Here is a 24,796-nt window from a genome sequence, read left to right as displayed (position 1 = left end):
GGCTTTTGTGATACATGCAGCTGTTTTGACTTACAATGACGTGTCTCAAACTAATGCATCTGATTAGTCCAATTTCTCTTTGGGTTTAGGTTTGTTTGGGATTTTGTGGTTGTTGTTGTTGTTTCCTCAGATAAAGTTACAAAATATAGAGCTTGAATTTTCAATGTTGCTGTGGACAATCTCATTTCAATATAGTAATTTTTGCTTTTGTTTTGTTAGATCTGTGAGTCTTTTAATTTTGTTTTTGTATGTATGAGAGTGGCCAACATGCACGTGTGCAAGTGTGTGTACAGTTATGTGTGTGTGCAGGTATGTTTGCCCATGTGGTGTGGAGGCCAGCAGTTAACATCAGAATGTCTTCCTCAGTTGTTCCTCTGCCTTATTTCTTAGGCTAGGTCTCTCACTAAACCAAGAAATCACCATTTTCCCTAAACTGGCCAAGAAGTTCCCAGGATAGGCCTGTCTCTGTCCTCAGCATTGGGGTTACCAGTTCATACTGCCAAAATTGATTTTCACCTGGGTACTAGGATCCAAACTCAGGCCATCACACTTGAGTAGTAGACACTAACAGCTAAGACATCTGATTAGCCATTTTTGTTGTGTTTTCTTTTACTTGGAATTCTTATGGCCATTTTAAAACTAAAAATTAGCTGATATACTACTTTTAGTTTTGTGACAGAAAAAAAAATAATAAAATATGAAGGTGTGTTCTAACTGCATCAAGGAGCCTCTTTTGTAAAATGCTTGGACACACCCACATTAACTTTATGACAGCTGTTTTAAGTAGGAAAAGTCATTTTCACCTCATTTACAAGTCAGGATTACATCATGACAGGGTAAGGCTTTTGAAACTACAGAAACTTTGGGGTATGGATACTGAAGAGGAAAAGTTTACTGTAATGTGTAGAGCTGAATGTGAAATATTTGCATGGAATGGTTATCTGGGAAAAGAAAATATTTATCCCTTGATGAATAATAAAACATGGCCATCTTTCTTTGCTTAAACACTTGCAGATAAACTACAGACCTCCATCCAATATGGGAATTTCTATTCCTCTCACAGATAATATTTATCATGCAGACCCTAGCAAACCCAGACCAAGAAGTCTATTTCACAAGTCAAAGGTAAATAATTTGTCTCTAAATGAACTAATGCAGTGTTTGTTTTATATTTAAAAATCACTGTGCTGATTACATGGGTTAGCTGGTAAAGGCACTTGACAGCAAGACTGAACCTCAGTCAGACCCCCAGGAAGCAGTAGAAAAAAAAAAATGATTCCTGCTAGTGTGCTCAAGACTCTACTCGCTTCATGACATATGCACCTCATACATACACACACAGATACACACATGATACATACATACTTAACACACACACACACACACACACACACACACACACACACACATACTTACTTGTTTACTTGCAATTTTAAAGGAGATACCCTTTATTTAGAGTGTACATGGGCACAGTTATGGGAATTTAATGAGAAAGTTCAGCCATGTTTATTACTCCAAGACTACTGCTGGCCCTTTTCAGCTGCTCCAGCTTTGGCCCTTTCAGCTGCTCTCACACTGCTTTCCAGCTGTGGTACTTTTTGAATGTAATTGGGCCCCATAAGCTCATGGGGTGTGGCACTATTAGGAGATGTGGCCTTGTTGGAGAAAGTGTGGTCTTGTTGGAGGAGGCTGGATGATACACACCTTTAATCCAGACCTTAAGGCTGGAGGGCACACCTTTAATGCGGGCCACACCTTCTGTTGGAAGGGTGTCATTATGGGGGCGGGCTTTGAAGTCTTTTTCTCAAGCTTCACTCAGTGTGACAGTCAGTCTACTTCCCGTCCCCTGCAAGATGTAGCACTCTCAGCTCCAGCACCACATCTGCCTGCACGCTGCCCCTTCATGATGATGATGGAATGAACCTCTGAACTGTAAGCCAGCCACCTCAATGAAATGTTTTTCTTTATAAGAATTGTCGTGGCTATGGTGTCTCCTCACAGCAATAGAACACTGACTGAGACAGCAGCCAAGAAGCTCATATGGATGCTCTCCTTGACTTCCTGGCTCCCATGTAGATTTCAAAGGACACAGGTAGAGGAAGAGCCTTGTGTTTTTAAATAAAAGGGGGAATTAGGACCAGCTCATGTCTTTTCATCCTTGTAAAAGGAATGGTGTCCAAAAGGAAAGGCCACCCCTTGTCCTAACATAGGCACATTCAAACTCCTGCTATGTTATTAGTAGAAAATAGGCTGGCTCTCTGGAGTTGGCTGACACCTACCTGGAGGTGAAGTGGGCATGACAGAACACAGGGAAGCATTAGGGGTTAGAGAAAAGGTGTATTATCTGGAGAACACCTATGGTGCCTGGTATGCAAACAGACATACACAAGCACTACACAAATTAGCATTTCTCTTACTAAGAACTTAACATCTTCCCATTACTTCCAAAGGGAAAACTTGACTTTGGCATCACACCTGACCCTTGTCAATGAGAGGCAGGGAGACAAAGCCTGAGGAGTTTCCCTTTAGGGACATCCACTAAGTGAAGATGGAATCTTGACTATGCCACAGAAGAGCATTCCAGGATGAATCAGACCCAAGAAGAGTGCAGTTTGGACAGTGAAATCAAGACATGCTGCACACCTTGCCTTAAGCATTGTTATGCACTGCTGTTCAGAGGGGGGGCCTGAGGTGTCATATGCATGATTCTGTGGCCTGCAAAATTACATTGCTAAAAGAGGTGACTTACAACCATGTCAAAGGCTCAGTAAAATTTTAAATGAGGCCAAGTTTTAAAAGTAAGCTTTTAAAAAGCATATGTACTTGTTGGTTTATCTCCCTTTTGTATTGGGACCAACATCCCAGCATGCTAGAGGCAAAGGCAGATGAATCTCTGTGAGATGTCAAGCTAAGGCCTTGACCAGCCCAACATGGTCAAGTGAGAGTATTTCCTTTTGTAAATGAAATGTTAAAGATGGTTTGTGAGGTTCCTTGTTCAAGTTTCAAGGTGAGGATAGTGTGATACTATAATTCAACCCAAAGGGCACATTAGTTCTGGTCCTAAGCACACATGGCCCACTTGTTTCAGCATTCTGGTGTTGTGTGATTTTGTTTGTGTTCTGAGAAACAAAGCCTGCCTGGAGATCAGAGGGTGGAGCTAGCCACCAGTAAACCATAGAGGCTAGGCAGTAGAGGCTCTTGCCTTTAATCCCAACACTTGGGAGACTCATACCTTTAATCCCATCACATTCAGGAGGTGGAGACAGGAATATAAGGGTGGGTGGAGACAGGATCTCACCCCCAATCAGTCTGAGGATTTGTAGAGGAAAGAAGTCACTAGTAGCTACTCCTTTCTTTCTCTGATCTTTCAGGTTATTACCCCAATATTTGACTCCTGGTTTTTAATTGATAAGACTAAATAGAATCACACTTCGTTCTGGTGTGAAAGATCACTCAGGAAAAGGATTATTGCCTCTGTACAAAATCCATATGGAGATTTGTTTTTTTGTTTGTTTTTTTTTTTCAAATGTATTTGACTTCTTGACACTAAGCCAAAGACAAATCCAGATTAGGTTCTGGGGTGAGGTTCCCCTTCCCCTGTAACCTTAATTTTCTCTGTCCTTGTACCATGCTTCAACATGACTGCTGAAGCTCACACTATCCTAGCCATGTTGGCTTCTTTTTCTGTTTCTCTGGTAAGTTTCACCTCAGGTGTTTGCAGCTGCAGGAAAGCCTTCTAGCTTCTGTCAGATGTCATGGCTCACTGTCACCTTTGACAGGTTACCACTTTAATGTTCTGCTACAGTGAGGCCTTCCCTGACCAATCCACATAGAATGATAACCACGCCTCTACCATCCCAGGTTCCCCATTTCCTCCTATTTTCTCCATATCATGTATTACTTTTCTATACATTTTACTTGTTTGCTTTATTTTTGTGCCTTCTGATCCCACAAGAAAGTAAGCTAATAAAACAAGACTGATTTCTTTTTGGTTTGCTTTATTTTCCTGATAGTGAAGGTCAAGGCAAAGCCTTGGACATGCTAGTCAGGGTTTTGTTTGTTTTTGACCTGTTCCTAATATATCCCCAGTATCTCAATGAGCATCAGACAAAGGAGTGTTCAGAAAGTTCAATAGGTGTATCATGATGGCACACACACACACACATATGTAATCTCAGCAGTTCAGGAGCCAAAGTCAGGAACATAGGGAGTTTGAGGTTAGCCTGGGTGATACAGTAAAGTCTGAGGTCTCTTTTAGTTACATTAATAGACACTGTTTCAAAAAAAAAAAAAACAAGAGTTGAACAAACTAATAATACACACATTGTATCCATGTTTTTATACAAACAAAATATTCAGAGGTAAACAACTCCTTGCTGAATCTTGGATTTAAGGGCAAGAAATTCTGCTCCCAGTAGTGAGCCACTAAGACACTGAGTTCTCCAACTCCATTTTCTCCCAAAGATAAAACCTGTTTTGTTACTATACCATTCCATCTATGGACATAAGACTTTTTTGCTTGTATATTCTTACATTCCTGGGGTCCCCCTCCTCCATGGTTTCCCTGTGCTAAGTAGGAAATATATCTAATTCATATCAAGTAATTAAGAGGGAGATTTGACCTTTCTTTATTTTGTTTTGTATAGTTGAGGAAGGTCTGGCTGTATAGTCCAGGCTGGATCAAACTTGCTGTACAGTACACGCTGACTTAGAACTCCTGATCAAAGTGCTGAGTTTGCTGACATGTGTCGCCACAGCTACCCCTGAAGAGGGTTTTAAATGCAGGATTTGGGGGCTCTGACAGCTGTACATATCGGCACTTCTAGTGTTATCAGACACTGATCAGCATTCTCTAAGTTACAGCCCTGCACATGCATGACATATGGTATCTTTATGGGCTTTCACTCTAGTCAGAGAAACTCGCTATGAAATGAAAAGTTACCAAGAGGAAGTTGTGTTTTTGTGCAGTGTTTCTGAACAGAATGTCCATGTGTAACCTGATGGAATTGTTAAATTACATTACAGAAATATTGTTGGATTACAACTTTCAAAATCTCATTTCCTGGACAAGCACTGTATGCAGATCTATACACTCAGTGCCTCTTATTTTGTCATTAATGAATTTTCTTTTCTTCTTGCAATTTTATTATTCAGACAATAAGTATTTCCTAAACACTTAATTTGGAAAAACTCCAAAGTATGAAAACAAGTCAACCTATGTTCTTCTGTCTACAGGTAACAGGCATATTCAAGCAGTGTACTAATGTTTCCAGTCGGGAAATGTGCAACTGCACAGAACATCAAAAGTTTTCACATGCTGTTGCTTTCTCAGACTGCAAAGAAAAGGTAAAACTATTTGTAATTACCTGATGATGGAGTTTTATGAAAATCTTCATGTTTTATGTGAAGTGCACATATGACTACAAATAAAACTCTGATTTTAGATGACATGTAGGGTTGGGCATAAAGTTATCAGTCAGATATCATGATGGTTGTCACTTTACACACTAACTTAGAGTAGTATTTCCTTTGTTATCTGTGTGTGTATGTGTGATGTGGTGTGCATGTTTGCACATATGCTGCAGTACGGGTGTGGTATTCAGAAGACAGCCTTGGGTGTCAGTACTTACCTTCCATTTTGCTGTCACTTGTCACTGCACATGGAAGACAAGCTGTCCCTCAAGCTTCTCAGTGTTCCCATCTGTGCTTCATTCCACCATAGCAGCACTGGAATTACAGAGTATAGGTGGATGCTGGGACTCCAAACTCAGGTCCTCATGATCATACAGTGAGCGCTTCATCCACTGAGCCATCTCTCCAGCCCTGTTCTTTTGTGTTTTTGAGATAGAGTTTTAATATGTAACCCAGGCTGGCCTTGAATTCTTTTTTTTTTCCTTTTCTTTTATTGTTAACAAATTTTCTGTTCACTTTACATACCAATCATAGATCACCCCTCAGCCTTCCCACCAAACCTATCGCCTATTCCCTCATTTTCCCAAATCAAGGTCTCCCATGAGGAGTCAGTAGAACCTGGCACACTCAGCTGAGACAGGTCCAAGCCCTTCCCCCTGCACCAAGACTGTGCAGGGTGTCACACCCTAGGCACTGGGCTACAAAAAGCCTGCCTGTGCACCAGGGACTGATCCTGATCCCCCTGCCTGGGGCCCCCCCAAACAGTTCAAGCTAAACAACTGTCTCATATATCCAGAGGACCTAGTTTAGTTCTATGGGGGCTCCACAGCTATTAGTCCACATTTCTTGAGTTTCCACTGCTGTGGCTAGTCATCTCTGCATATTTTCCCATTATGATCTCAAGGTCCCCTGCCCACAGAATCCTTCCTCTCTGATTGATTGAATTCCCAGAGCTCAGCCTGGCGCCTGGCCATGGATCTCTGCATCTGCTTCCATCAGTCACTGGATGAAGTCTCTATGATGACAGTTAGGGTATTCACTAGTCCAGTCATCAGAATAGACCAGTCCAGGCACCATATCAACCATTGCCAGTGGTCCAAGGTGGGATCATCCTTGTGAATTCCTGAGAACTTCCCCCAGTACCCTGCCTCTACCTATTCCCATGATGTCTTCATTTATCATGGCATCCCATTCCTTACTCTCCCACTCTGTCCCTGCTCCAGTGTGATCCTCCTGTATCCTTATGTTCTCATCCCCCATTCTTTGCCCTCCATTACCCACCCCCTCTCCCAGTTTGCTCATGTAGATCTCATCTATTTCTCCTTCGCTGGGCTATGTGTCCCTCTTAGGGTCCTCCTTTTAGCTAGCTTCTCTGGAGCTGTGAGTTGTAGTCTGGGTATCCTTTTCCTTACATCTAGTATCCACTTATGAGTGAGTACATACCATGTTTGTCCTTCTGAGTCTGGGTTACATTACTCAGGATGATATTTTCTAGTTTCATCCATTTGCCTGCATATTTCATGATATCATTGTTTTTTTTTACTTCTGAGTAGTACTCCATTGTGTATATGTGTCACATTTTTTTTTTTTATCCATCTTCAGTTGATGGGGATCTAGGATGTTCCCAGGTTCTGGCTATTATGAATAATGCTGCTTTGAACATAGCTGAGCATGTATCCTTGTGGTAAGATTGAGCATTCCTTGGGTATATGCCCAATAGTGGTATAGCGAGGTCCTGAGGTAAATTGATTTCCAATTTTCTTGAGAAACCACCATTCTGATTTCCAGAGAGGCTGTACAATTTTGCATTCCCACCAACAGTGGAGGAGTGTTTCCCTTGCTCCACATCCTCTCCAACATAAGGTATCTTCAGTGTTTTTGATCATAGAGATTCTGAAAGGAGTAAGATGGTATCTCAGAGTCATTCTGATTTGAATTTCACTGATGACTAAAGATGTTGAACTATTCCTAAATGTCTTTTGGCTGTTTGAGATTCTTCTGTTGAGAATTCACTGTTAAGCTCTGTAACCCATTTTTAATTGGACTGTTAGGTATTTTGATGTCTAGTTTCTTGAGTTCTTTATATATTTTGGAGATCAGCCCTCTGTCAGATATGGTGTTGATGAAGATATTTTCCCGTTCTATAGGCTGTCGTTTTGACTTATTGACCATGTCCTTTGCCCTACAACAGCTTCTGAGTTTCAGGACATCCCATTTATTAATTGTTGCTCTCAGTGTCTGTGCTACTGATGTTATATATAAAAAGTGGTCTCCTGTGTCAATGCGTTCAAAACCACTTCCTACTTTCTCTTCAGTCAAGTTCAGTGTAACTGGATTTATGTTGAGGTCTTTGATCCACTTGGACTTGAGTTTTGTGCATGCAACTGGTATGAATCTATTTGCAATCTTTTACATTTTGAGATCCAGTTATGCCAGCACTATTTTTTGATGATGCTTTCTTTTTCCATGGTACAATTTTGGCTCCTTTGTTGAAAATCAAATATTCATATGTTATGTGGATTAATGTCAGGATCTTCAGTTTGATTCTATTGGTCCACATGTCAGTTTTTATGCCAGTACCAAGCTGTATTTATTACTATAGTTCTATAGTAGAGCTTGAGGTCAGGGATCATGATGCCTCCAGATGTTGCTTTATTATACAGGAGTCTTTTAGCTTTCCTGGGTTTTTTGTTTTTCCATGTAAAGTTAAGTATTATTCTTTCCAAGTCTGTGAAGAATTGTGCTGGGATTTTGATGGGGATTGATTGCATTGAATCTGTAGATTGCTTTTGGTAAGATTGCCATTTTTACTATGTTAATTCTACCTATCCATCAGCATAAAGATCTTTCCATTTTCTGATATCTTCTTTGATTTCTTTTCTTCAAATACTTGACATACTTGTCAAAGGTCTTTCCATTGCTTAGTTAGAGTTAACCCAAGGTATTTAATATTATTTGTGGCTATTGTAAAGGGTGATGTTTCTTTTATTTCTTTCTCAACCCATTTTTCATTTGTAAATAGGAGGGCTACGGATTTTTTCTTTTTTTAGTTAATCTTGTATCAGGCCACATTACTGAAGGAGTTTATCAGCTGTAGGAGTTTCCTGGTAGAATTTTGGGGGTCACTTATGTATACTATCATATTGTCCACAAATAGAGAAAGTTTGACTTCTTCCTTTCCAATTTGTATCCCCTTGATCTCCTTTTGTTGTCTTGTTGCTCTAGCTAAAACTTCAAGTACTATATAGAATAAATATTGGGAGAGTGGACAGCCTTGTCTTGTTCCTGATCTTAGTGTAATTCTCTCCATTTAATTTGATGTTGGCTTTTGGCTTGCTGTAAATTGCCTTTATTATGTTTAGGTGTGTTCCTTGTAGTCCTGATCTCTCTAGAAACTTTTTCATGAAAAGGTGTTTTATTTTGTCAAAGGCTTTTACAGCATCTAATGAGATGATTATGTGGTCTTTTTTTTTTCTTTCAGTTTTTTTATAAGGTGTATTACATTGACAAATTTTCATATGTTGAACCATCCTTGCATCCCTAGGATGAAGACTACTTGGTCATGGTGGATAATTTTTTTGATGTGTTCCTAGATTCAGTTAGCCAATATTTTATTGAGTATTTTTGCATCAATGTTCATGAGGGAGATTGGTCTGTAATTCTCTTTCTTTGTTGCATCTTTGTATGGTTTGGGTATCAGGGTAACTGTAGCCTCATAAAAAGAGTTTGGTAATGTTCCTTCTGTTTCTATTGTGTGGAACAATTTGAAGAGTATTGGTATTAGCCCTTTTTAAAAAAAAAAAATCTGGTAGAATTCTGTGCTGAAACCATCTGGTCTTGGGATTTTTTTGGGTTGGGAGACTTTTAATGACATTTTCATTTCCTTGGGGGTTTTATTGGTCTATTTAAATAGTTTATCTGGTCTTGATTTAATTTTGGTATGTGGTACCTGTCAAGAAAACTGTCCATTTCTTTCAGATTTTCCAATTTTATGAAGTACAGGTGTTTGAAGTATGACCTAATGATTCTCTGGTTTTCCTTGTTGTCTGTTGTTATGTCTCCCTTTTCATTTTATTAATTTGGATGATCTATCTCTTTCTCTCTCTCTCTCTCTCTCTCTCTCTCTCTCTCTCTCTGCCTTTTGGTTAATTTGGATAAGGGCTTGTCTGTCTTGTTGATTTTCTCAAAGAACCAACTCTTTGTTTCATTGATTCTTTGTATTGTTCTCTTTGTTTCTATTTTATTGATTCTAGCCCTCAATTTGATTATTTCCTGCTTTCTATTTCTCCTGGGTGAGTTTGTTTCTTTTTCTTCTTTTAGGTGTGCTGTTAAGTCACTAGTGTGAGATTTCTCTGTCTTCTTTATGTGGACATTTAGTGCTATGAATTTTCCTCTTAGCACTGCTTTCATAGTGGCCCATAAGTTTGGCTATGTTGTACACTCATTTTCATTGAATTCTAGAAAATCTTTAATTTCTTTCTTTATTTCTTCCTTGATCCAATGGTGAGTCAATTGGGCATTATTCAGTTTCCATGAGATTATAGGCTTTCTGTAATTTTTGTTGTTGAAATCTAACTTTAAGCCATGGTGGTCCAATAAAATACTGGAGGTTATTCCAATTTTTTTAAATCTCTTGAGATTTGCTTTGTGACCAAGCATGTGGTCAATTTTAGAGAAGGTTCCATGGGGTGCTGAGAAGGTATATTGTTTATTAGGGTGGGATGTTCCATAGATATTTATTAAGTCCATTTGAGTCATAATGTCTGTTAGTTCCCTTATTATTATGTGATGAGGGGACTTTTTTTGGATCCAGTCTATTTGGTGTTCTGTAAACTTCTTGTATCTTTATAGGCATTTTTTTCTTCAGATTGGGAAAGTTTTCTTCTATGATTTTGTTGAATATATTTTCTGTGCCTTTCAGTTAGTATTCTTCTCCTTCTTCTATCCCTATTATTAGTCTTTTCATGGTGTCCCAAATTTCCCAGACATTTTGTGTTATGACTTTATTGGCTTTAATGTTTTCTTTGACAGATGAATCTATTTCCTCTATTGTATCTTCAACACCAGAGATCCTCTCTTCCATCTCTTGCATTCTGTTGGTTATGCTTGCATCTGTAGTTCCTGTTTGTTTTCTCAGATTTTCCACTTCCAGCATTCCCTCAGTTTGTGTCATCTTTATTGTCTTGATTTCAGTTTTCCAATCTTGAACTTTTCCCTCATCTGTTTAATTGCTTTCTCTTGGCTTTCTTTAAGAGATTTACTGATTTCTTCCAATTTTTTATTTGACTTTTCCTCGATTTCTTTAAGGGAATTAATTTTTCATGTCCTCTTTAAAGACCTCTATTATCTTCTTAAAGTAATTTTTAAGGTCAATTTCTTCTGTTTCTTCTGCGTTGGGATGTTCAGGTCTTGCTGATGTAAGTTCGGATGGAGCCATTTTGGTCTTTATGTTGTTGACTGAATTTTTGCACTGGCATCCACCCATCTCTTTCTCCACTTGGTGCAAGCAATGTCTGTGTCTGAGGGAGCCTCTCTTGGTCTGATTGATACTCTTGGTCCAGTAGGAGCTCTTGGTCTAGTTGGGCTCTTGGTCTAATCAGTGCCGATGGACTCTGTCTCAGGGAGTAGTTCTTAGTCCATTTGGCACTGGTGTGCTCTCTCTCAGGGAGTAGTCTCAGAGGGTGGGTAGGTTTGGGAGGGGGGGCTTATGGGTTGCAGGGTCTGGTGGGGGATGGTGGTAGTCCAATCTGTCTGTAAGACGTCTGCCAACAGGCCTGAAACTGGGACTACAATGGGTGGTGGTATAGGGGCACAGGGTTGCGCCTCTGGGCCCAACTTAAACAAAGACTCACCACTTAGACCAGTTGGTGCTGGCAGGCTCTGTCTCAGGGAACAGTTGCAGTCTCTAAGGGTGAGTGAGTTTGAGAGGGGTGGGGCTTGTGGGTTACTGGGTCTGGTGGAGGATGGTGGTAGTCTGACCTGTCTGCAGTAGGTCTGCTGACATGGCCTTGACTTCTTTTTTTTTCAAGGTTTATTTATTATGTATATAGTGTTTTGTCTGCATGTATCCCTGCCTGCCAGAAGAGGGCATCAGATCTCATTACAGATGGTTGTGAGCCACCATTCAGTTGCTGGGAATTGAACTCGGCCTTGGAAGAGCAGTCAGTGCTCTTAACCTCTGAGCCATCTCTCCAGCCCTGACCTTGAATTCTTAATCATCCTGCTACAACCTCCTAAATCCAGAATAATCTACCTACTATACATTTCTTCAAGCCTCCTCTATAATTTATCTCTTTGTATTTGAGTTACAGAGAAAGCAGACTGAAAACAATTCTGGGTTGTTGTTGTTGTTGTTTTTTAAATTTAATATTGGAAACTTTTGGGATCCATTCTCAAGATAGTTTCCTTCCCAGAAAAGACGCTGATGTAACACTAATCTTAAAAGTCTTACAATAAAAAACCTGGAGCCAGATATTGGGGCGAAAGCTGAAAGATCAGGGGAATAGAACAAGCCACAGCCAACCTCACCTCACCAACTCCTCAGCTGATCCTGTTTCCTCAGACTGAAAGCCTCTGAGTCCTTACCCAAATGGATCTCAGCTGAACTGCTACTTAGTTCCTTTCTCCTTATGCCTTATATACCATTCTCCACTCAGCCATGTCACTTCCTGGGATTAAAGGCATGTATGCTTTCCAGGCAAAAGCATGAGATCTCAATTGCTGGGATTAAAGGCTTGTTCAACCACTGCCTGGCTGTTCCCAGTGTGGCCTTGAACTCACAGAGATCCAGATGGATCTCTGCATCCCAAGTGATAGGATTAAGGGTGTGTGCCACTGTTGTCTGACCTCTATGTCTAATTTAATGGCTGGCTCTGTCCTCTGATCCCTAGATAAGTTTATTAGGGTACACAATATATTGGGGTACACAACATATCACCACATGCTACCAATGGTGCAAATAATCTGAGAGAATGAATCTAAGTACACCAAGCTCTTTCATCCATCCACTTTATTCCCCTGAGATTAAATTCTATCTACACAGCTTCAATTCTGTACTCATACTTAGCTCCTCTCTGTCCCTTTTCCTCCTGTCCTATCCTAGTTTTAACTAAGCTTTTATTTGCCTCATCCTCATCTTCATCTTCATTTCTCTCCATCTTGGTTCCTTCCCCTTCCTCTCCTGGAACCAGTCTACCACCTTGCAAGCAGTAACTCTCACAATACAATGCAAGGCTTCCAAGGTCTCCACAAGAGCAGTGAGTCAGCTTCATTTGCAACCCAAAAGGGGTGTGAATAGAGGAGGTGGGGTTAAAATAAGGCCTGGAATAAGTCAGAAAGGGAATTTATATGCTAAAAATATATTCTTATAAGTGATTAGGTGAAATGTTATAAGTTTATCATAAATGTGCTCCAACTACACTCTTACAAGTAGTTAGGTAAAAGAGTCTGTGAATCACTAAAATAAAACTGCCTCTATTTTTCTATGTCACTGTTTTTTGTCTGGCAGGGCAGGGTAACTCTGCTCTGGGCTAGGAAACCTGCCTCATAGTTTCACTGCCCCTGGTTTGGAAAAAACTCTTTTGTTCTGAGTCAATGGCCAGAGGATCTGAGCTTAATTTGCACAAGAAACAAAGCTATGTACCTAAAGTCTGCATGGCCTAGGAGATAGGCAATATCTCAGTAAGGGTGTTTACCTTAATTCAGGAGATCAGCAGTTGGTCTGAAAAGCTTATTCTGTCTGCCATTTGGCTTTGGATGCTTGAGGGGTATTTCAGATACAATACACTGTTAGAAGTTATGAGAGCACACATGAAATTCATAGCAGGAAACAGCCGATTTATTAAAAGCTAAATAACATCAAATACTCCTTGAGATTTGGCTTTTCCTCTTGAAGAATTCCTTGATTCTTCCAGGTATACCTTTATCAAATTCTGCTGAATACTTACTACATTCCTGAGGCTTGTGGCAATTTAATTATATTTTTCATTTATTTTACATACCAACTACAATTTCCCCTCCCTCCTCTCCTCCCATCCCCTCCCCCACCTCCCATCTAATCCCTTCCCCATCCACTCCTCCTCCATTTCCATTCAGAAAAGGGCAGGCCTACCATGGGAGTTAACAAAGTATGGCACATCAAGTTGAGGCAGGACCAAGCTCCACCCCCTGCCTCAAGTCTAGGCAAGGTAATCCAGCATGGGGAATAGGTTCCCAAAAGGCAGCTCAAGCACTAGGGACAGATCCTGATCTCATTGATAGGAGTCTTACAAACAGACCAAGCTACACAACTGTCACACACATGCAGAGGCTTAGGTTGGTCCCATGCAGGCTCCCTAACTGTTGTTGCAGAGTTCATGAGCTCCCACGAGTTCAGGTCAGCTGTCTCTGTGGGTTCCCTTGTCATGACCTTGACCCACCTGGCTGGTACAATTACTCTTCCCTTGTGTTTGATCCAGTGCTTGGCTTTGGATCTCTGCATCTGATACCATCAGTTACAGGATGAAGGCTCTCTGAAGACAATTAGGGTAGTCACCAATCTTATTGCAGTAGAAGGTCAGTTCAGTCTCTGCTATTGCTGGGGTCTTAGCTGGGGTCATCCTTGTGGATTCCTTGGAGTTCCCTGGCACCAGGTTTCTCTCTAAACCCAAAATGCCCCCTTATCAAGATGTCTCTTTCATTACTCTTTCTCTCCATCCTACCCCCAACATGCCCCCTGCACATAGCCCACCAAGCCTGCTCCCTCAAGTTCCCATCCTCTCATCACTGCCTCCCTACACTCACCCCTGGTTTACCCTGAGGAGTTCTTCTACTTCCCCTTCCCAGGAAAATCCATGCATCCCTCATTGGGACCTCCTTGTTATATAGCCTGTCTGGCCTGTGGATTGTAGGCTGGTTATCCTTTACTTTACATATAATATCCACTTATGAGTAAGTACATACTATGTTTGTCTTTCTGGGTCTGGGTTACCTCATTCAGAATAACCTTTTTTTCTAGTTCCATCCATTAGTCTGCAAATTTCTTGAGGTCATTGTTTTTTCACAGCTGGGTAATACTCCATACACATTCTTTGGGGAAACCATACTGTTAACAGGCACCAAAGCTTGGTTTGAATGCTGAATCCAGAGCATGAGTTACCAAGTATGTGTGAGAGATTGTGACAAGCAGAGACATAGGCTAAGGTGTGGGGAGACAGGCAAGACTCATTTGATTGAAGGCCTCATAGGATATGATTTAGCCAAAATAGGTCAAGTTTCTTTATAGTAATAACTGTGTAAAAGGAAAACAAAAAGTTATGAGCTTTAAAATACATGATGGCAAACACCTGTAGTCTGAGCACCTGGGAAACTGAGATGGGAAATTAAGGCCTACATAGGCTACCTAGTGAGCTACAGTCTAGCCTAGACTACATTGCAAGACTCTATCTTAAAAGACCTCACCTTTCACAGGAGATGGGGGAATGAGAACATAAGGGAACAGAAGGTTCAAGCTGGAACAGGAACAGAGTGGGAGAGCAAGGAAAGAGATACCATTATAGAGGGAGATATCAAGGGAACAGGGAAGAAACAGGGTGCTGGGAAGTTCCTAGGAATTCACAAGGATGACCCCACCTTAGACTGCTAGCAATAGGGGAGAAGGTGCCTGAACTTGCCTACTCCAGTAATCAGATTGGTGAATTTCCTAACTGATGGAAGCAGATTCAAAGATCCACAGACAAGCACCAGGCCAAGCTCCAGGAGTCCAGTCGAAGAGAGAGAAGAGGGACTCTATGAGCAAGGGGAATCAAGACCATGATGGGGAAATGTACAGAGACAACCAAACCAAACTAGCAGGAACTCATGAACTATGGACCAATAGCTGTGGAGCCTCCACAGAACTGGACTAGGCCGTCTGCATGGATGAGATAGTAGTTTAGCTTTGCCTGCTTAATGAATCCCTGGCAGTGGGATCAGGATCCATCCCTGCTAATGAGCAGGCTCTTTGGAGCCCAGTGCCTATGGTGGAACACATTGTACAAACGTGGTACAGGAGGAGGGGCTTGAACCTGCCTCAACTGATGGACCAGTCTCTACTGACTCCCTACAGAAGTACTTGCCTTGGAGGAGATGGGAATGGGGGATGGGTTGAGGTGGAAAGGCTGGGGGGCAGGAGGAAAGAGGAGAGGAGCACCTGTGGTTGGTATGTAAAATGAACAGAAAATTTCTTAATTAAAAAAAATAAGACCTCCCCTCCAAAAACTTGTTTAGGGGATTTCTAGATGAGATGACAGATTAGAAAATACCTCTGTGTAGCCTACTTAAGGGGAAGAGTCAGCAAGAGAAATACTAGACTCCATTTCCAAAGAAGAAAAGTTATGAAAATTTACAAAGCACAGCTACCAAGAAAAAGATGAGTGAGTGACACAATGTAAAGAAGCCAAGCCAACTATGGCTTCTCAGCAGGGAGGGAGGGGATAGAAGTCTCATCCAAAAGTGGTATTGGGAATTGAACCCTCAAGTGACAGCTGGTCAAATCCATTCATTGGTGACTGATGCCTGTACACTCAACTTTAGGAAGATGGATAGAGGAGGATGAAGAGTTCAAGGCCAGCCTTGGCTACATAGCAAGGTCAAGACTATCCTTGTCTATATAAGACTGTATGCATCTTTAAAGAGGGTGAGGAAGACTGAAATTTAGCACAATGGTAGAGTACCTCTCTAACATGTACAAAGTCTTGGGTTTCTTGGTACATGCCTTTAATCTCTGCACTTGGGAGGCAGAGGCAGGCATATTTCCAAGAGTCTGAGGCCAGTGTGGTTTCTGTAACAAGTCCCAGGACATCTAGAACTACATAGTGAGACCCTATCTCAAATAAATGAATATAATGGGGGATGGTCTAGAAGGTGGCTAAGTCAATAAACTTTTCCTTGCAAGCACCCACTTTAAAAAGTCCTAGGCATGAGGGCACTCACCTGGCAAGACAGACACAGGAGGATCCCAGAACCTCGCTGACCAGCTAGGCTAGCCAAATCACTGAGGCCCGGGTTCAATCAGAGACCATTCTTCCAAAAATAATATGGGCAGTGTTTGTGGATAACACTAGACATTGACTCCTGCCATCCACACAGAGACACCTGCACACAAGTGCACAAATACACAAACACATATACATATGAGCACACAAAGATGTTTTGTTTTGTTTGACATAAGCTTTCATAGTGCAGTTCTGGTTTATTATACCAATAATAAGCTTTCTGAGGAAAAAAAAAGTCCTATTCATAGTATCTGAAGAAACAAAGAGAAGGGGAGAGGGAGAAAGGAAGGAAGGAAGGAAGGAAGGAAGGAAGGAAGGAAGGAAGGAAGGAAAAAGGAAGAAAGGAAAAAGGAAGGAAGGAAGGAAAAAAGGAAAGAAAAAAGGAAGGAAGGAAAAAAGGAAGGAAGGAAGGAAAAAGGAAGGAAGGAAGGAAAAAGGAAGGAAGGAAGGAAGGAAGGAAGGAAGGAAGGAAACTTAAGCTAAGAAGTAAAAGAGCTCTTAATTAAAAACTTGTAAGACAATGAAGACTGAAACTGAAGAAGACACCAGAAGATGGAAGTGCCTCCCATGCTCATGAACTGAGGTGATTCATGTTGTGCAATGAACTTACCCAAAGCAATCTACAAATCCAGTGCAGTCCCCATCAGAATCCAGTGATGTGCTTTACAGAAGTAGGAAACAATCCAAAAATCCATAGGTAAGCTCACACACTCTCAAATAGCCATAGGCACCTTAAGCATAAAGAGCAGTGATGAAGAGATCATAATGCCTCATCTCAGTTTATATTAAAATCAGTACTGATGAGGTGGCTCAGTGAACAGGGGCATCTGTTGTTTGTCACCAAAGCTGACAAGCTGAGTTCAGTCTGTGGAATCCACCTGATACAAAGAAATATTTACTTCTCCAAGTTATCCTCTGACCTTCACATGCATTCTGTGACACTTGAGCACTTGGGTACTTGCACACACATGCATACACACGTACACACAATTAATAATAATAGGAATCAATTAATTTAACTTAATTTAATTGTCAAGAACTTTGTGATCCAGATGTACCACACCTGGATATACACCCAAAGAACTTAGTCACTATACCACCAGAGATGCATGCACAAGCATGTTTATTACTGCAGTATTCACAATAACTAAGAAATTAAACCAATGACACATGGATAAACAATATGTTATGCTATGGGGTATCTTTCTGTATGCTGTGAATATGTGTTGCTCCTATTGGCTAATAAATGAAGCTGTTTTGGCCTATGGTAAGGCAGCATAGATTCAGGTGGGAAATCCAAGGAGAGAGACAGGAAGACAAAGATGGAATGGGGCACAGGCTAGCCAGCCACCAAGAAGAAAGATGCCAGCAGACCGGTGAAGCCACAGAACATGTGGCAAAACATAGATTAGTAGAATGGGCTAATTTAAGATATAAGACCTAGCTAGGAACTCATTAATATTAAGGCTCTGAGTAATTACTTTGTAAGTGGCTGTGGAACTGCAGACCAGGCAGGACCAGCGAAACATTCCAGCTACAATGTTGTACAAGTGTATTTTTCAGTCACAAAACAGCATTAAATTATGACATCTGCAAGAAGATGGATAGTACTAGAAATCATTATGTTAAGTAAAGTAAGCCCAGCTTGGAAGAGAAGTGCTATGTTTTCCCTCATTCAAAGATTCTACACTTAAATTTATATTGGGGGAGTAGAGCATAGAAAAGAGACCACACAAGAGGAAGAAGAGATCTTAAATGGGGTGTTTAAGAGAATTTATGTGACCTAAAAGCAGAAAAGTCTGGCGGTGGTGGCACACGCCTTTAATCCTAGTGCTCTGGAGGCAGAGGCAGGTGGATATCTTCGAGTTTGAAGCCAGCCTGGTCTACAGAATAAGTTCTAGGACATCCAAGGCTACACAGACAAACCCTTTCTGGAAAAATAAAGGAAAAGCAGAAGAGAAGTCTGTCTGGAGAAAAGAAGGGGACCTGCAAGAGGAGTGAAAAAAGAAACACGTAAAGTATAATGACTTTATTTATTCCATGATAAATTATATATATATGGGAAATTCCATAATGACACCTATCACTTTGTATGCTAACTTTATAAACATTGTTTCTAAAAGTTGTGAATCTCATTACCATGTTTGCTGCCTTGGAATGTATGGATTGTGTTGTGGTAGACTGTTTTCATGTCTGAAAGGCAGAGACACTAAGAAGCACTCCTCTTAGAATAGCCAAGATTCTGTGAAAATGCCATTCATTACTTGACCAGGAATAATAGTATTGAGTTCTCTAGACTTATATGCATTCATGGAATTTATATTTTAGGTTCATCGTTTCAAGTTTCCAGTCACACAATACCCAGTTGCTTTGGAAATTTTCACTGAAAGCGAAAAATTCTCTGTGGAACCTCCATATTTGGTTACCATGACCGAAGTGAATATGAGGCAAAACTGGCAACTAAGTATGGTTTTTTGTCTCCTATGCTTATCTCACAAGCCATTATATCATTAGTGTGTTTTTAAAAAAGTGGATTGCAAAGCCTGTTCACAAGAAAAATAGCCAGGAGTTTTGTAGAAAAGGATTTGAATCATTGGCATATTGACATTTACCTCTGTTATCTCCTTTTATGTTGTTATAAGGCCAGATTTTTTTTATTTCAACTGCAGGGCTGAAGAGATTACTCAGTGGTTAAAAGAGTATACTGCTCTTGCAGAAGACCCATGTCAACCACACCACATAACTGTAACTCCAGCTCCAGTGCACCCTATGCCTATGTGTCTGCAGGGGCCTGTACATACCCACATACAAACATAATTACAAATAAAACTCTGGGATGAGAGAGATGGCTCAGTGGTAAAGAGCACTGGCTGTGCTTCCAGAGGACCTGTGTTCAATTCCCAGCACCCACATGGCCCCTCACAAATGTCTGTAACTCCAGTTCCAGGGGATTTGAATCCTTCAGACCAATGCACATAAAACAAAATAAAATAAATTTTAAAAAACAAATAAATCTCTAACAAATAATTTGTAGCACAAAATGAATCTGAAAGACCTGTTATGGATTAGTAGCAACAATGATGAAGTTTGTGCTGTGTACCAGCTGAGTGTCTTTATTATTCACTATGACAACAGTTATCTAAATGTTCTAGATATTGTCAGATATTCTGTAAAATGTGTTTCTAATTATGTAAGTAAAGTTTGGTGACTATGTTTTTTTAGCTGAATGTGGTAGTATGCAGTGTAATCCCAGTACCTGGTAGGTAGAGGCAGGCGTTCAAAGAGAGTTTCAGTTCTATAGTGAGATGGGACCAGCCTCGGCTATATAAGACAGTGTCCCAAAAAGAGGAAAGAAAAGAAAGTGTGGCTTTTATGGTAAAGAGCTAAAAAGAGGCAGACATATTTTACCATACAAAAGGATACTTACTTAAATTCAATTTTACCTCAAAATACAAAATTTAGTTGTATATTTTGTGTTTATTCATGTGTGAATATTTTCAGGTGATAGATAGATAGATAGATAGATAGATAGATAGATAGATAGATAGATAGATAGATAGATAGATAGATAGGTAGGTAGATAGACAGACAAAAAGATAGACAGGCACACAGACAGACAGATATGTAAGGGCTGGGCCCTTACTTACATCAGTGGTAGAATGCTTGCCTATAATGTTTCCAGCCTTAGGTTCAATCCCCATTGTTGTCCCACAATAAGACAGGGATGTGGCAGATAGGTCTGTTGAAGGGGGTAGATGAAATTAATTGGAATTTTGATTAGTCATCACTGTATTACTGAGTTTGTAGACATTTGGTAGTCAGTGAGTCTTACTCTGATAGATTTAATTTTTATTCTTTTTCTTTTTAATGTTTTTCTCTTTTTCCCAGCCTGATCACAGTTTCACATCCCTCCTCTCCTCTCAGTTGCTCCCCACAAGATACCCTCTTCCCCCACCATCCATTCCTTCTCTTTTCTCTTCAGAAAAGTTAGTCTGCAAATTAATACCTTCTTGAAGTGAATACTCCAGAAAAGAAAGTAAAGCTCCCATATTTTTTGATTAATATTTACAGTTTCTGTGGTATCCTGGTGGCTTTACCAGGTTTGGAGCATTGACTTTTAAATATGGAAGCATTTTACAAGCTGACTCTAAGACTATTAAGTTAGCCATGGTGAGAATATTCCAAATGGAAGTTAGCTAAGGAGACAGTCAGGGCTTGAGTTATTCTCTTTACCTCCTCTCACCATTATACCAGGAGAATTTATAACACCTCCATCAGCTCACTTGTTTAGAAAGAATGACAAGGTAGGTGGGAAGAGCTGCTTACTTCTCCTGGAGAACCCCTAAGCGATCCTATGGTGCAACTCCACTGCCATCTTAGGAAAATCATTTGCCTACCACTATGAAAAACACAAACCACGACATGTCAGGATTGGTTTCTCATGAGTCAGAGGCTAGAAGTAACTCAGGATGCAGCTAGGTAGTCAGACACTCTCTCCTTCTTGAGGAGCGCACTGGAGCAATGGTAGGCAGTCAGTCTAATCTCCCGGAAGAGAAGTGAGGATCAAGTTTGGTGGTAGAGTGCTTGTCTAGTGTGAACAAGGCACTGGGGTTCAATCTCCACTACCAGAATATTTTAATTACATTTTTATGGATATGGATGTTTTGCTATATGTCTGTGTATCACTTGCATGCCTGGTACCCTCAAAGGCCAGAAGAGGCCATCTAGAACTGGAGTCACAGATGATTGTGAGTTGCTCCATGGCTGCTGGGAATCAAACCCAGGTCCTCTAGAAGAGCACCCCATACTCTTAACCACTCAACCATCTCTGCAGGCTCTAAGTACCAGACACTTTTTAAAAATGAAAATAGGAAATTCTGCCTTGAGCCCATACCCACACTTGGGTGTATCTTATTTTCTGTTCATACCCATACTCTGGGGTACATAGTTTTCTGATAGTCTCCTTTTCCCTCTTAGCCCTTCTGCTTAAGCCTATATTAAAGTATCTTTAATAAAACCCAACTTTAAATGTACTTACAAAGTCAGCCAAAACTAAGAGCAGGAGTTACCTTAGCAACATTACACAATAGAACCTTTCATTGTACCTTGCTGTCCATAAAAACTTTCAGGCAAAATATGAAAATGTAAGTGTGCTTTAAATGTATTTCATATATTTCAGAACACAATATGCCAGAAAACGTTAAGAAAATGAAGGATTACTTAGAGCCATTGCTTAAGACTCCAGTGTATAATCCTTTAGGTCTCAACATAAGTATAATGGTGAGTTGACAGCGTTTTCATTTTTACCATGTAGAGTTTAGAGTTAAGCATATATGCTAAAGTAAGACAGCATTTGGATGTTGGTGATCAGTGGGAATAGCAGCTTTAGATATATAGGAAATGTTTCTTTTTCTTCATTGCCTGGTTGTCTTATTTCTAAAGGAATCTGAATGTTGAACAGAACATTAATTTACCATTTTCTAAGAGATAGGTCAGATCAATTGGCTAAAGGGAAGCAGAAAAGTTGTTTCCAAAATTTGGGGTCAGAGGGACACATAAAGCACAGGAAAGTGTGAAAAACAGTGAAAATGCAGAGATATATTAAAACCACAGATATGAAGGCTAACTCAAAGTGTTCATGAAAGCCAGATTGTTTTATGTTTTAGTTTCATTCTGAAAATAAAACTATGTCATTGAGTTCCTGTTTTAATACCTCTTCATTTTATATGTGATGTTCATGTCAGAAACCTTGGCTCTCCTTATAAATGACATCTATGAATGTGGCTCCCATCGATATTTTTGTTTAAAGGAACACACGTTGATAATGACCGTCTGTGTTTGTTCCACAGGGATCTGAGCTGTTTCACTTCAAGGTGTCTGTGGTTCCTGGGGTCAGCTTTTGTAACTTAGAAGAAGAATTTCAGGTACAGTAAATGCATAAAGTATGGAATGAGACAATGACTGGGAAAATGACATAGTACTTGTCAATCCAAGTTATGCATAAGGACGAAAAGATAGGTAGAATCTGTATGCCAAATATGGCTTGGCCAGGCTGTGGCCAAGAATGAAAATGTTGGTGGTAGAGGATACTGCATGTCCACAGAATTCTGGGTGGAATTCTTCTGTGTGGTTAATTGTGGGATCATGCAATGACCAGTGTTTTGAACTACCACATCCAGAAAATATAACCACTTTGCTTTATCTTTTCAGATTTATGTCGATGAAGTACCATTGCCTTTTCCAGGACATATACTAATTGCTGTTGCAACATCTGTAATTCTAGGGGGATTATTTTTTGTAGCATTTATATTCCGACTGCGTAACATCCACCCATTGAGAGCATTCCAGAGATATGTTAGAGGAAATATTGCAAACCCATCAACTATGAGTATCAGCTCATAAGGGAATGTCTGGATAGTGAACAAAAGATATTATCTCTATTCCCTAGTTCTATTAAACATGTCTATACAATATATTTACATTTTAAAAATGCACATTAGGTACAATGCTATAGAGTTATTATACTATTATTATTCTAGTTGCTGTTAGTCAATAGTTCCACATTCAATCTTCTTATTTTTAATACATAGAAAATTACTTTAGCACTTACATGATTTTGCCTTTTTCTTTTTTTAGATTGTTTTGGAAAATATAAAATAGTAACCAACTATTCTCTATGGAATGGGTTTTCTGCATTATTCAGCTCTTATGATCTGGAGTTCATTTTGTAGGGCCAGGTTCTAGATAGAATAGTGGTACAAAGAGGGTGCCATTACACTGTGGGAGTCAGACGTGGAGAGACACTAATCAGTGGATATGTTTTCAGAGCCTTGAAGGAAATAAAAAAGAAGTCATTTCGGTTTCTTAAAGAAGGCAATTGTGGTACTAATAAGAGGGGACAATGACTCCATCATGGAGTACTCAAAGATACAATGATTGAGCCGGGTGTTGGTTTTAAACATGCGACCTACGGAACTCCAAAGGATATGCTTCTGTGTGCTTCTGGTGAACTTGTCCCCAGGATCCAGAAAGTGATGGCTACACCCAGGTATCAGACCTGGCACACATGGCAGAGGTTTGTGAGGGAGGACAGTGCTATGGGTTCTTTTGGACATGGAGGAGGAACAGGGTGAACTGCTCAGAAATGGCCAGCCCCTCAGGGACTGTAAAGTTTAAGATCAGGAGCATTCCCTTGTTTTATAACCACCTCTCACTAAGCAAAATAAGATTACCATGAATGAGAAGAGATCTCAGAGCCCCAAGAGTCATGGGCACTTAGTAGGAAGCTGGAGCTGGAGAGATGGCTCAGTGGCTTAGACACTTGTTACTCTTGTAGAGGGTGTGGGTTGAATTTCAGCACCCGTGTGGTAGCTCACAACCATCTGATTCTTCTCTGCTCTAAGCATACCTCACCGCTTGCCTCAGCTGTTTTCTCATCACTGTGACTGGATACCTGACATAAACAAACGAAAGGAAGAAAAACTTCCTGGGGCTCACAGTTCCATAGAGTAGTGGAGCATGTTAGGGAAAACATGGTAGTTAAATGAGCTCCTCTCCATGTTGGCTGGAGAATAAATCAGCTGTTCCTATCAACAGACGTGTAACAGAAAGTTAGCCACAAGTGTGGTCTATCTATAACCTGATACAGTGTCCACCATCTGTGCCCTGTTTCCAAACATTCCCTCTGCTCCCAAAACAATGCCAGCAGCTGGAGACCAAGTTATCAACTAGAGGCCTGTGAGTGACCTTCAAAACATAATCCAAATCTTCACTAAGTAATTGAATAGCCCCATTTGGTCCTATCTATGGTGTGTTCTTTATCACTTTTGCTAACATGCTCATTTGCATTGGGCAATCACTTAGAACCATCCTGCTACTGGATACATACCATGTTTTGAGATGTTCCCAGAATCCTTCCTAGTAAGTTTATTTTTTCCCTTACCTGTAGCAATGTATGGTGATATAACACCTGTAATTTCAGCACTCAAGAGGCTAAAGCAGGAAGATTTGGTGACAGCCTGGACCATACAATAAGCCCCTATCTCAAAACTAAAAAAAAAAAAGAAAGAAAGAAAGAAAAAAATTGTTATTTTTTAACCTTTTCTCTGACCTAGTTTTTCTTATCTCATTTTATATATTCTGGTACCTGTCATTGAATACTCTCCAAATCTAATACCATCACTACTTTCCTCTCTCCTGCCACTACATGCTGACACAGTTTTTGTAAAACAGGTATCTGACAGAGAATTTATATTGTGGTGGTTTGAAAGAAAATGGCCTCCAAAAGGAGTGGCACTATTAGGAGGTGTGGCTATGTTGGAGGAAGTGGGTTACTGTGGAGGTGGGCTTTGGGGGCTCATATATGCTCAAGC

The 24,796-nt window shown here is 40.3% G+C and overlaps 1 protein-coding gene across 1 annotated transcript in view; it reads left to right on the top strand.

The window, feature by feature from the left end:
* Positions 1 to 22,826, top strand: part of LOC118595286 (cation channel sperm-associated protein subunit beta-like) — a 139,116-nt gene extending 116,290 nt beyond the window's left edge. The window contains exons 13-18 of the mRNA XM_036205647.1: positions 1,015 to 1,125; positions 5,236 to 5,346; positions 18,753 to 18,888; positions 21,604 to 21,704; positions 22,274 to 22,348; positions 22,635 to 22,826. Of these exons, the coding sequence (XP_036061540.1) occupies positions 1,015 to 1,125; positions 5,236 to 5,346; positions 18,753 to 18,888; positions 21,604 to 21,704; positions 22,274 to 22,348; positions 22,635 to 22,826 (726 nt within the window). The remainder of the gene's footprint in view (positions 1 to 1,014; positions 1,126 to 5,235; positions 5,347 to 18,752; positions 18,889 to 21,603; positions 21,705 to 22,273; positions 22,349 to 22,634) is intronic.
* The last annotated feature ends 1,970 nt before the right edge of the window (positions 22,827 to 24,796 follow it).

This window comes from Onychomys torridus, chromosome 14 (genome assembly GCF_903995425.1).
Source record: "Onychomys torridus chromosome 14, mOncTor1.1, whole genome shotgun sequence".
NCBI lineage: Eukaryota > Metazoa > Chordata > Mammalia > Rodentia > Cricetidae > Onychomys > Onychomys torridus.
The sequence above is the reverse complement of the archived record's forward strand: the minus strand, read 5'-3'. Positions and strand labels throughout refer to the sequence as shown.